Below are 13139 nucleotides of genomic sequence, written 5' to 3'. Positions count from 1 at the left end.
GTGGAAACACTTCTGAACCTACTGGCCACTGTTTTATTTACTGTTGTCATTGTGATTTGAACATGGACACTGAGGTTGTGGCCTGGAAGTTGCTGTGACCTATAAGGTCATTGAAATGGTCGTGTCTCCTTTGAATCATCTCCATCTGTTGATGGGATGGGTCATGTCCACCATTTTGGGTTTGATACGTGTTGAGGAAATGTCACTCTCAAAGTTCAAAACATTGTGTTACAGAGCCCAGACTCTGCCATTGTTACATCACAGCGTAATCTAACTTGGGCTTTGGTCTCTGTTTGTTATTGGGCCTCTTAGCTCATTCCATTTCCCACCCGTCTATGAGGAAACCAGATACCATATCTCAAACTTACTATCCTGAAGAAACGAAGCTCAGTATCTTGGAAAAACCCCCATCTTGCATAAAGAAAAGGGTTGTGAAAAGAGTGCCAATGATCCCCATCACCTCACCAACTCCATGCACACACATTATATGCACACACAGTATATGCACACACAAACACGCACACGTGTACACTCAGTGTTCATCACCCAAGACATCAGCATGGCAGGGAGGATGTTATCTCTGCCTGTGGGTGTGGACCAGCAGGAGTGGGAGGAAGTAACGCCTGAGGGTTTGGGGTGTGTGGAATGACCATGACCCCAGGCAAGTACTGGTTCCCTGGCCAGAGTATATGACAGCCTCCCTGGTTTTCGTCCATCTTCTCCAGGACTGGAAGACTTATGAAAGGCTGTGTGATCCTCTGCCTGTGCAAGGTTCCATGCTCCAGGAGCCAATAGAACAGAGATCTGCTCCACACAGCACAGCAGCAGGAGGAGGAGGAGAATCCCCAGATTTTTACTTCTTGCAGCAGATGGAACCCTGGGATATTTACAGTTCTGTGGGGAAGGATGGGGGTCTGGTAGCCATTGTCCTCAAGTCCTACTGATTATATCCTACTGTTATTTATCCCCCTGGATTTCCCCCTAAATCCACTAAGTGGTTCCTTATTCGGAGAAAGGAATTGGTCACTGGGGTATGGGAAAAAGACATGTTGTGTCGGGGGTGACTGAAATCAATTTAAAAGTACTGAAGACCCTTGGAAAGGCCCAAGCAGAAGTTATTTGGACAAATAAATAAAAGTGGGAACTACTCCATTTCCTTATCACGGCGGTGATTGGGTCTGCTGTTTGTTTGTTTTACAATGTTCTGGAGAAAAGTGGTTTTTAATGAGGAGGACGAGAAGAGTCGCTGAAGTCGTTCTGAGAAGTAGTTTTTAATGAGGAGGACGAGAAGAGTCGCTGAAGTCGTTCTGAGAAGTGGTTTTAATGAGGAGGACGAGAAGAGTCACTGAAGTCGTTCTGAGAGAGTAGTTTTTAATGAGGAGGCGAGAAAGAGTCGCTGAAGTCGGTTCTGGGGAGAAGTAGTTTTTAATGAGCAAGACGAGAAGAGTTGCTGATGTCGTTCTGAGAAGTAGTTTTTAATGAGGAGGACGAGAAGAGTCGCTGATGTCGTTCGAGAAGTGGTTTTTAATGAGGAGGACGAGAAGAGTCACTGAAGTCGTTCTGAGAAGTAGTTTTTAATGAGGAGACGAGAAGAGTGCTGAAGTCGTTCTGGAGAGAAGAGTTTTTAATGAGAAGAGACGAGAAGAGTGCTGAAGTCATTCTGAGAAGTGGTTTTTAATGAGGAGGACGAGAAGAGTCGCTGAGTCGTTGCTGAGAAAGTAGTTTTTAATGAGGAGGACGAGAAGAGTCGCTGAAGTGTTCTGAGAAAGTTTTTAGTTCCTTTTTTGTTTTTAATGAGGAGGACGAGAAAGTTGCTGAAGTCGTTCTGAGAAGTAGTTTTTAATGAGGAGGACGAGAAGAGTGCGAAGTCGATCTGGAGAGAAGTTTTTTAATGAGGAGGACGAGAAGAGTTGCTGAAGTCATTCTGAGAAGTAGTTTTTAATGAGGAGGACGAGAAGAGTTGCCTGAAGTCTGCACATGTGAACTGAACAGAGATAAGTTTTACAATTAAAGCTACACGAGCTTTGCTGTATCTGAAGACACTTTTTCCAGCTGAAATGAATTGAGTGTTGATACAGCCACTACATGCAACAGTATGGATCAGTCAAACATCTTTACTTCCACTTGTTGGTGTAAAAGCAACAGTTGCTGGAAAACTCCTTAGCTCTGACGCAAACTACATGGTGAAAACGAAAAGCCTCCTGCTGACTGTCTCAGATTCTAATGAGTCAAGCCTTCGTTCACCATAATAGAGCTAGTTGCCATTTGTTGTTTTTGTCTTTTTGTTTAAAAGGTCCTGTATTCACATAACAGCAGGGAGGATGGCATCAGCCAAGAGCCGTTAGCTCGGCTTCTACTGGGAGTTTCACAATGCTGAGTAATAGGGTAATTGCAATAACCAGCCATGCCATTGGACAGGGAAGTGTGTGTGTGCGGTGTGTGTGTGCGTGTGTGGGCAGGGGGTGGTAACGTCCCAGTACTGGATGTGTGGGTGGCAGCACAGTGGGGAGCTGGTGGGGGTCTGTAGCTGAGGCGGTGGTGCACGCAGCGTGTCATTTCACTGGGCCATTAATCATTCCCAGACTCCCCAGCTCCAGCGCCGCGTAGGGGCTCCATGCGCTCACACTCAAACTAGGTGGTCCTGTCGCCGCTGCCGTAGCAGCCCAGGCGGGCAGAGAGTGGTGGAGGTTAAACCCATGTAGGTTAGACACGCAAACACACACACACATCAGGTTCCCATGCCTATGTCAACAGATACACCCAAACAACACACACAGATAAACAAACTAATACACATTCATTCCATCACACGGTTATCAACAGATATAAATATTGCATATTTGCTTGTTTTGACAGAAATGGCAATCTCTTCCTTGGCTTCTCTTCAGACACTAGAAGATAATACCATCTAGCAACCAGTGTACCACTATTTAATCCCTCCCCATCCTCCACATCCCCCTGCTCTCTACTTTAGAATTACAAGACTGCAGATTTTATTCTGGGAGACAGTTTATATGCCAACACAGGATGGATATATAGTAGACAGACTCCCAGCTCTACCTGTGTGCTCCCTCTCCTCTGTTGACCATTGAGAACCCTTGTATATTTAAGCCTGCATTTATTTAAGCCACCCCCCAGCATCACTAATGTACCTCAGCATGGTTACCCCATAGAGACAATGAGGTCACAGATTAGCAACGTGTGCAGCTGTTCCATTTAGTTGCCAGACCCACCTGTCTCCGATTTCACTGTGAGATCTCTGAATTATACAGTCTCTACAATTTCCTCTTGGCTTGTGATACAGCACCTCAAGCATTCATAATATGACCTGTGATATGTATAATGCAACACTTGTCAGCAGTTATCACGTATTAGTAACACTAGACAATGCATTGACTGTTTCAGGTCCTGAAGAGAGGAGAGTGCCCACCCAGATAAACAGAGACAGGACCTGTATGTCCTCTGACACACTGAAGCAGTGTGAAATGACCCCTCATGGTCCTCAAACATCAGAGTAAAGAGAAAAGGAATCCTAAACCAAAGCTACCATTTCCTTCCAAATGTTGAGGGCCACCTCTCCAAACCGCCGTCCACAACATAGCCATAGAATATTTTCTCTATTGTCTTAAAAGGCAGAGTAAAGCYTCTTTGGCTCTACGTTCATGTCTGTCTTGAATTATAAGCTCAACAAAACAAAATCCCCAAAAACATGAAGCATTTGCCCAGAGGACACTGGATTCCACCAGAGCTTGGATTCTGAGATCTCAAAAATATACGTCTTTGTTTTTTAGTCTCCCTGTATACAGTGAAACCTCCCAGCTCACCACAGCCACACAGGMTGATGTGCCAGAAGGACTGTCCTGCAGACCCACCATATGGAGATACACTGTAGTTTCCACTTCAGTTACGGAACAGAATTAGTCTGGGGATGTTTTGGAATGAGTAACAGCCCAAATGTACTGCTWTTCATTACCTTGTTAGCATAGAGGTCTATCTTGTGGACTTTTACAACTCCTGATATTGACCGCAGATTATTTGACCGTTTAAAAAAAATATACAGTAAGTGTCTCTACAAACGCGCAGACCATAATTTTTCCTTAAAGAATCACAGAGGCCAAACAATGTACATATTTCCCTCCTGGCACTGTGCTCTATACTCATGGTTTCACATGGACCTAATGATATGATTTTATTCTAAGTGCAGTCTAACTGATCTTCTATTTCCAGTGGGGTGTTTAAAGGTGTCTGAGTTTTCATCTGTCTGTTGAGAGACTCCCAATACTGACCTGGCTGCAACCAACCTGCTTCCGATTAACTGCTCAAAAAGCTCTCCTGCTGCATGTACTTGTTTTCATTTTTGTGTTTTCTTTTATTGGTTATTTTTCTCTTTCATTCAAAAAACATTTATTTTACAGAGATTCATTTTTAGGTCTGCATGGCAAATTTCCTGTTGCTTGATACTCATAATTGAATGGTGCATTCTTTCAGCCCATGAGACCTTTCTTTGATAGCTGTGTTCACGAATATACACTGTATTCTATGAAAACAAGTAACTATCCATACAAAACAAGTAACTATCCATACAAAACAAGTAACTATCCATACTAAACAGGTAATTATCCACTACAAAACAAGTAACTATCCATACAAAAAGTAACTATCCATACAAAACAGGTAACTATCCATACAAAACAAGTAACTATCCATACAAAACAAGTAACTCAATAAAGTGAAAGCATTTCAGTGATTATTTGCTCCAATATACTTTTACTTAATATGCTACATTCTTTAACCAACAAAATATTTGTTAAAACAGACAAAATAAAGGTTATTAACATAATAGAAATAACAATCATATAAAACTATTCAAAATAGGGATTAATAACTTGAAAAATCCAAACATGTCACCAAATCCAGATGGACCTAACCCCTGGCAGTAGATGATGGCTGCTTGGGGCCGAAGAGTTCCTCTACAAGAACATCTATGACATCATCCTTTCAAGAAGTTCTTTTTCCTGTCACATGGGCTACAAAGGAAGCGGAATGAGACCCAGATGGTGGGCAGCCGCGGCCTCGACCCAGCCTGGCAGCCCAGGGGAAGGCAGCAGGACTGGAGTCAGCAGAAACAATGTCAATGGTCCCAGTCAGCCACATGGAGAAAGAACTGAGCTGTCAATGTCAATGGTCCCAGTCAGCCACATGGAGAAAGAACAGGCCTGCAGAGAGACTCACTGAGCTGCTGCACACGTAGTGAAGGCCTCGTCAACATGGGGTCAAAGCAGAGGTCTGGGATTTGTTAGAGCCTGTCTCCTCTTCACTTTTTACCAGACAGGTGGGATAGCTCAACCAGAGATATCACAGTTTAAACAAAGCTCTGTGTTCTATAACAGAGTCTTGTGACTGAACAACCTCTGCAGTAGAAAATGAACTTCTACTTTAAAAATGCTCTCTCCAAACTGTTCCCTTTGAGACATAGTGAACGCAATCCAGTGGGCTTTCGGGGTGATTTAAGAGCTCACATAAAGATTCAGCACACTTTGACGCTATTTTTAGTGTTGGTCCAACACAGTATGTGCTGGACCGCCTGGGAGGAGAGCCTGTGGGATATTGATATAATCACATCCAATTCAACATCCCTGTAGGTGGTAGACGTGTCAGTCCAAACCAAGAATGACTTCTGTTTCTGTTCGATAGCTGCCAAATACTTTAAACAGCGTACAAAACATGCTGATAACAATTATAGGGGAAAACGCATCTTGTGAGAGAGTGTGGCTGTTTCATAGGTTTGTCAAAAAGGGAATACAGGTGCATGCCATGCATCGTTTGTATCCTATTTCAATCTACATGTAAATTCCCTTTTGTCCTTTCCTGTAATATGTACTATAAACCAGGGGGTTGGACAGTTTCTTTTCAATTGCTTTCTCTCTCTGGTTCTTTGTGACAGGCTCTTTGTTATGTTGATAGTTTAGGGGGGTTAGACACATGCAGAGATCTGTGTAAGGCATCAGGTCAAACATGGCGGAGGAGCCAGTGGCAAGTGACTGATACTACCCCCCTGCCAGAGAACCCCAGCTCAGAGAGAAAAGAAGGCCATGCTGAATTACCAGGCCTTGGCAGGAACTTTCCAACTCTCCCTCTACATCAGTGGGCCAAAAGCCTATAACATACAATAAAGAGGAGAACATGAAATCAATAACTCGGCTTGGATGCACAAATGCTCCACAACTGTAAAAGCCTGGTAAGGTCAAAGCCCCATCTCAATGAAATAATAGCGTTGCATTTAACCTCTGTTCAAAACAAAGTTCAAATTGAACAAGTGCAAAATTACACGTATGAGTGACTAAGGCTACCATTTTCAACTTGCCTCAAAAGCCACTTGGCAGGCAAGTCTTTCCCACCTATTCCTTCAGTCAATGAAGTGAGGAGAGTAGGTCTGACGCGAAAGGGTCAATGCTACGCTGTGCATGGTTGGAATACAAAGCAGCTGGGATGAATTTAAGAGATGTGCCTCTTCTGGAAGAGAAAACCTGATGGTCAGGGGAGGAGCCAATTCTCTGTGTGTATTTATCTCCTTCATTTATCTCTTCAATGATAAACCAATCACTGGCCATTGGGGGTGTGGTGGCAACAGATGAAGCTGATCATGGAGATGTATTTTCTCATAGCATCTAAGATGCAAAATGAAAGGCAAATCCAATCAGGAAGATTTTAATTTGGTTTAAATGAACTAACTTGCTTTGCATGCCACATCATTGGATGGGAATGCAATGAGAGGGTAACGGCTGCCAATAAGAATGTATTTCCACTAAATATGATGGCCTCCCCGCATGCAAACCATGGGAAATGGATATTGTTTTACTTCCCCAGTGCAGCACCTGCAGTGTAGCCAACTACCCTCCCATATCCACATCTCTCTCTTTCTCTCCACTTCTCTCTTTTCACCTCTCTCTCTCCATCTCTCTGTCTCTCCATCACTATCTGTCTCTTTCTATCTCTCTCTCTCTGTCTTTACACTTCTCTCTCTCTCAACTTCCTCTCTCTCCACCTCTCTCTGTTCTCCATGCTTTCTCTGTCTCTCCACCTCTCTTTCTGTCTTCCACTTCTCTCTTTCTCTCCCATTCTCTCGTCTATCCACTATTCTCTTCTCTCCACCTATCTCTCTGTCTCGTCCACTTCTCCTCTCCTCCTCTACTCTCCTCTGCTTACCTCTCCTCTTCCACTTCTCTCTCTCAACTTCTCTCTGTCTCTCCACTTTCTCTCTGTCTCTACTTTCTCTCTCTCTCTCCCCCCTCTTTCTCTCTCTCTCCACTTCTCTCTCTCTCCACTCCCTCTGTCTCTCCACGTCTCTGTCTCTCCACTCCTCTCTCTCCACTTCTCTCTCTCTCCATTCTCTCTCTCCACTTCTTCTCTTTCCACTCTCTGTCTCTCTACTTCTCTGTCTATCACCTATTCTGTCTCTCCACATCTCTCTCTCTCCTCCACCTATCTCTCTCTTCAACTCTCTCTCTTCTCTCACTTCTCTGTCTTCACCTCTCTCTCTCCAACCTCTCTCTCTGTCTCTCCCACTTCTCTCTCTCTCCACTTCTCTGTCTCCCTCTCTCTCTCTCACCTCTCTCTCTGTGTCTCTCCACTTCTCTCTTCTCAACTTCTGTTCTCCACTTTTCTCTGTTTCTCCTCCTCTCGCTCTGTCTTTCCATCTCTCTGTCTCTCCACCTCTCCTCTGTTTTTCTACCTCTCTGTCTCTCACTTCTCTCTCTGTCTTTCAACCTCTCTCTCTGTCTTTCTGATAGTATCAAAGTCAGGGCCAACCGGAATCCAGAAAGATCATAGCAGCAGCATTCTGACCTCTTTAGCCAGACACTGAGCTGGCTGTAGCACAGTGAATAACAGCGCCCTCGCCCATTCCACAACACGAGGTGTCCAAGCCACCCTTATTTTCCCTTCCCTTCCTTGGACCTGCATGCTTATTATGCCTGTTCTGACGTTATCTAATGCACTGCTGACAGTAGAAATGTGAGGTGTGAAAGGGGCTCATTCTGACAGGCAGATGGATCACAAGTGACAACCTTTTGTTGCAGTAAAACCACTGACATGCTGGCCTTTGCCCAACAGGCAAAATGCAGAGGGCAAGGGAACAAACTTGTTCACTTGTTCTGTGTCAGTTGACAAACCATGGCAGTGTCAGAACTTGTTATTTTCCAGGTTTTTGGTTCACTGTGACGATGAGGTTTGTTCTGTGTGGTTACTGTTATTTTATGCTGTTGGTACTTGTTGATACAAGCACCCAGAATCTGTTGAAAATATTACTCTACTGATGGAATTTAAACTTAGTTTGGTTTCAAAGTAACTCATTTTTTGTCCCTCTCTGGGAATAGTTGACTTGCCCAAAGTGCAGTTTATTCTTTTGTGCCAAAAATGTCATTAAAGCCATCTAACGCCCATGCGAATCTGGTAAAAGCACGCTGCTTAAGAAACACAACATGCCCTGCGTCTAAATCTCTGCAGCGGCAATGTTTCCTTCCTATTGAACATGCTACTAACGTCCGAAACGCTGCTCAAAAATGCCAATTAGGCACTTGGGCACCCGCACTTCCTTTGGAGAAATAACTTCCTGCCTTTTCTTTCTGGGATTATTTCTGAGAGTAAAATATAAACCTACTTAAAGCAATTAGACTAAACAGTAATCATGTGCTTTTCATGTCCTCCAAAATGGATAGTATGCAAAGATGACATGTTTATAAATGTATTTATATATTATTTTTATTTGTTTGGGGGGGGGGTATTTCCATTTGTTGATATCAATATCTAACAATTTGACTCTCCAATGATTTATGTGGTTACATACTTATATCTATGACGTGTTGTTCTAAACAATCCAAACATGTCATTGGTTGGTGTCATCTCAGTCAATTCATGAGATGAAATACTATTCAATTCATGAATTGAAAATTGTCCATTATTTTTAAAGGAGGAGGAAGTTAAAGGAGGAAGTTCATTAATTCAGTGATTTAAATGTTAATTAATCCAAGGCTAGTCAAAGGTTTTAGAGTATTACAGTGCATTTTGATATGAGTGTAACATATTATATCATAAAACAACGTTTTTAAAAATGTAATTAGGCCAACACATCGTGGTTACATTTCTTCAAAAAAATCGGTATTTTGGTTTTGATTTACGTTTTGCATAAATCATTGCAATGTGTAGCTAATCAGCGTTTGRTTTTATGTGGGTAATTGTTAGTAAATTAAACTAACTATGCCATTCCATTTTTGTATGGTGGTTTGAGTTATAAAAACTAAGTTTGGAACACGGACCAGGCCTCACTTTATTAAATTCAAAGCATTTAATTAAATAATTTTCAACWAAATCTATTTTTTACATTAACACAATAAGTTGGTTTTGGCTACAACATTTGATATAAATGATGCTGACTTTTTCAAATTGGTTGATATACCTGAATAAAATCCCCTTTGATTCGTTATCAAATAGGGCATATTTGAACAAGGTAATTAATTTACTGGTGTAATTTACGAATGCACGGTGCATTAGTTTTATTTGAYACAATTAAACGATTTAAATAAAACTAATTAGACAAAAACAATCGGTGGTTTACAAAGCCTAATTCATATTGGATCAATGTGAGATGCTTAAATTAAAAAAAATTGAATTTAAGAAACGGAATAATGAACAAATCAGGTCTGCGTTAGACTATGCATAAAATGCGTTTTTCTAGGCATTATAAGAAACATGCGCAATCACACAAAATACTTTAGATCATTATGAGTCTTGCAATTTAGAATGTACATTTAAGTCTCGAAAAAATACGTTATAGCGCAAAGCTTTGAGTTATAAAGGTAAATAGTTGACTTACCAACACATTCGTTTGCCTCTCTTGCGGTTGCGCGCTGCCAAGGACGATCATAATGGAAAGGTTTGCACCTGTCACACTCCGGCCCCGCGGTGTTGTGCTTGCACTCGCATACCAGGTTTCCTTCCCTATCTTTTACGCACTTTGAAGCGTGACCGTTGCACTTGCACCGCCCGCCAACCTGCAGGTCTGATACCGCGTAAAAGTAGGAATCTCTAGCCAGCTCCGAGTCGTCCTCGTTCTCATCCCCAAACGTGTGCAGTCGGCTGAAYGYMACCTTGATGTCGGTGGCTGTCACCCAGTCCTGYAGCACGGGAGAGTTGTCGAAGTCGTGCGCCGAGGGTCTGCCATCCAAGGTGCTGAACGCAATGAGCCCACCTGTCAGCGGGTGCATGTCCGTGTGAGAGTCTGTGCAAATCGCCTCTTGTTCGTTCTGCTTGGTAATTGCCGCCTTATTCTGCTTGTTATACATCTTCTTACACTGGGTAGAGTAGAATTGGAAAGGAACCCAKGATTTGCCATAGTCCATKGACTTRAAGATAGCCATAGATTCGGGTCGGGGTGAACAGAACTGCAAGCTCACATAGGTKACCTCAAATTTTTTACCCAAGGACAAAGTGAGCGTGACGTTCTGAGGATACTGGACATAGTTTTCTGACTGCCARCAGGTGAGGTTATGAGGGTTGTTSARATCAGTTAAATACGCRGGTGGATGAGTYTTCTTTGGGTCCCCTGMATCRCAGGTRTGGCAATCCCTAGYCCTCTCCTCWCCCTTCTCKGTCACGACGCAGTACCTTGAGGCCGGGGTTCCACAGGTGCTGGAGACGCGCACGTCCTTCCCGAAAGCAGAGTTCACGAAATCGGGGATGCACCTCCGGGGGTTGCCGTTCTCATCATAGCATGGGTCTGGAGGGGACGACTGGGCAGCAAACATACTCATCCCATAATCTCCAAGAGCCCCCTTAACCAGCAGAGAAATGGCCACCGAGGTGACCCAAACCTCTAAAATCCTTATCATTGTAATCCGTGCTCTTTAGTGTCACTTGCGCTGAAATGTAGTCATAGAAAAAGAGAGACATATTTAATTAAGATGTTTGTTACATAGATTTAGAGGAACATTATCATATCATGCATTACACAATGAATAGCCAATAAAAAAAAAATATATATATGTGTGTGACCATCTATATTAAATGCTATTTAGCCTACATCTGAAAGTATCCACGGTGAAGATAAACAAGCAGAATATTCACACATGTTAATATTAAATCAATAGCCTATGTACATTTCTGTGTTTTGTTCTCCACACATAAACAGACGAAACACAAACAGTCATGCACATGTATGTGAATGAAATCATCTTACGAGACAAAGAAAACTCCACAGAGGACACTACCTCCGAATAACTGTTCAGCCTGGAGGAGAAGTGTTGTAAAACTTAAGAATTTAGAGGGCAGCCTACTCTCTTTTTACGCACGAAAATCTACCGCTAGTTTGCCCTTTTCTGGGTTTCTAGACATAAATTGGAAGGACCAGCTCGCTATTAGCTTCCCTGACTCTGTCTTCCACTCAGTCACACCTCTGTCTACCTCTGTCTCTTGTCTGTCCCATTCCCTTTCTGACGCTCTCACTGTTTGAACAGAAAAGTGAGACCCTGTTATCCAGCAGAGTTTGAGGTCATACGGAGATGCTCGCAGAGCTAAAAGAGAGAACAACGACATCCACTGGTGTGTAACAATAAATTATAAATATACCTCAACTCAAATTTATTTGAAATATGTTTGTATTCAGCTTATTACATCATTAGGATGTTTTTTCTTCTTATTTGAATTATTCAAAGATCACATAGCTGGCAGGTCCAATGACTAACTTCAGTGTTCTTCTCAAGTTACCACCTGTGCCACAACAGGATAGCAGATGCAGTTATAACTGATAAATAATAATACAAAAAAACGTTTACATTGAATCTCACAAAAGTGCCAATCCAACAGGTTTCACCTCAGCCTTAACCGTATTATTGAAGTACTTCTGTAGGATACGTTGGAATCAGATTTGCCTCAAATTTAACGATAGAAGTCCCGTCAAACTTCAGTAAATTACACGCAAACAGCGACGTCGTGCGGTGGCGGGAAGTTCTGTTACGAGAAAGGAATTCACAGTAATCTATCCTTGAGACATTACTGCTGACTGTGCCCGCGTTTGTTGGCTACTCTGATGCTCAGTAAACGCTTGTTTGGGAAAATGGAAAATAATGAGCCAAAAGCAAACCAATGTCACATCCCTTTAAATGTTCCACACATTTTCCCATATTGAAAAAGTTTTGTGTGTCAAATTTTTTCAGACATTAGAGCATTAAAGGAAGACTCTGCGAAATGATGTCGCCACAAGCAGCACCGCAGATATGTGGTCATGGCTAGAAATATTACAACTTTTGTCAAATAATTTTTTTAGCTAACCTTACCCTTTTCCTAACTTTAAACAAATTATCCTAACCTGCTACGTTAATTATCTTAACCTTTTGCGTAAATTCTCCTAACCTGCTATGAAAAGTCAAATCTGAGAAAAGCGGTATCCCATCTAKTTAAAACCCAGATATTGAGAGAAGCGAGATGCAAGACTTCACTCTCCAACAGTCACACACAGCGCATGTGCATGGGTTCGCTTCACGCTGCTCACAACGTACTAGCCAGGGCACCAAAACAGCAGAGCAATTGAGCCTCACACTTCAACGCTCTTAGTTTCAACGCTCTTAATAATTGAGACTCAAGATTAGTTGTTGCGGAAATTTACCCACTGCTGGTCATCACTAGTTACCACAGCCACAAAGTCATAATTATGGCTAAAACACCTCCCATTTTAAACCTTACCATAACGTTAACCCTAACCTTAACCACACTGCTAATGTTATGACTAAAACTAAACTTAAATTAAGACCAAAAAGCAAATATTTGTTTTCATGAATTTGTATGATATAGACAATTTTGACTTGGCTGTGCTATCTTTTGGACACCCACTATGCTGTTGATTTTCTGCATCTACTTCATATTTCATATCACTGGGTCTAACTTTAAGGCTTCAAATATGCTTTACAGTTTCAATTGACCAGAAATTGTCAATGTTATGCAATTTTTCAGACATTATAATCTGTCTGATACTTAGATAGAAGTAGGCCTACTTAATTACTTTGACAAGCTGTCAATCTCTTGACAAGATGTCAAATGAGGAAAATGTATTTGCAATGCCCTGCCCTCATACCACCACAATGCCAACT

The 13139-nt window shown here is 42.2% G+C and overlaps 1 protein-coding gene across 1 annotated transcript in view; it reads right to left on the bottom strand.

The window, feature by feature from the left end:
- Window positions 1–11500, bottom strand: part of LOC111980612 (netrin-1) — a 43347-nt gene extending 31847 nt beyond the window's left edge. Inside the window, exons 1-2 of the mRNA XM_024011435.3 lie at window positions 11234–11500; window positions 9872–10916 (exon numbers count right to left, since the gene is read on the bottom strand). Of these exons, the coding sequence (XP_023867203.1) occupies window positions 9872–10886 (1015 nt within the window). The 5' untranslated portion in view covers window positions 10887–10916; window positions 11234–11500. The remainder of the gene's footprint in view (window positions 1–9871; window positions 10917–11233) is intronic.
- Window positions 11501–13139: the final 1639 nt, after the last annotated feature.

The sequence above is a fragment of the Salvelinus sp. IW2-2015 genome, linkage group LG20 (assembly GCF_002910315.2).
Source record: "Salvelinus sp. IW2-2015 linkage group LG20, ASM291031v2, whole genome shotgun sequence".
NCBI lineage: Eukaryota > Metazoa > Chordata > Actinopteri > Salmoniformes > Salmonidae > Salvelinus > Salvelinus sp. IW2-2015.
The sequence above is the reverse complement of the archived record's forward strand: the minus strand, read 5'-3'. Positions and strand labels throughout refer to the sequence as shown.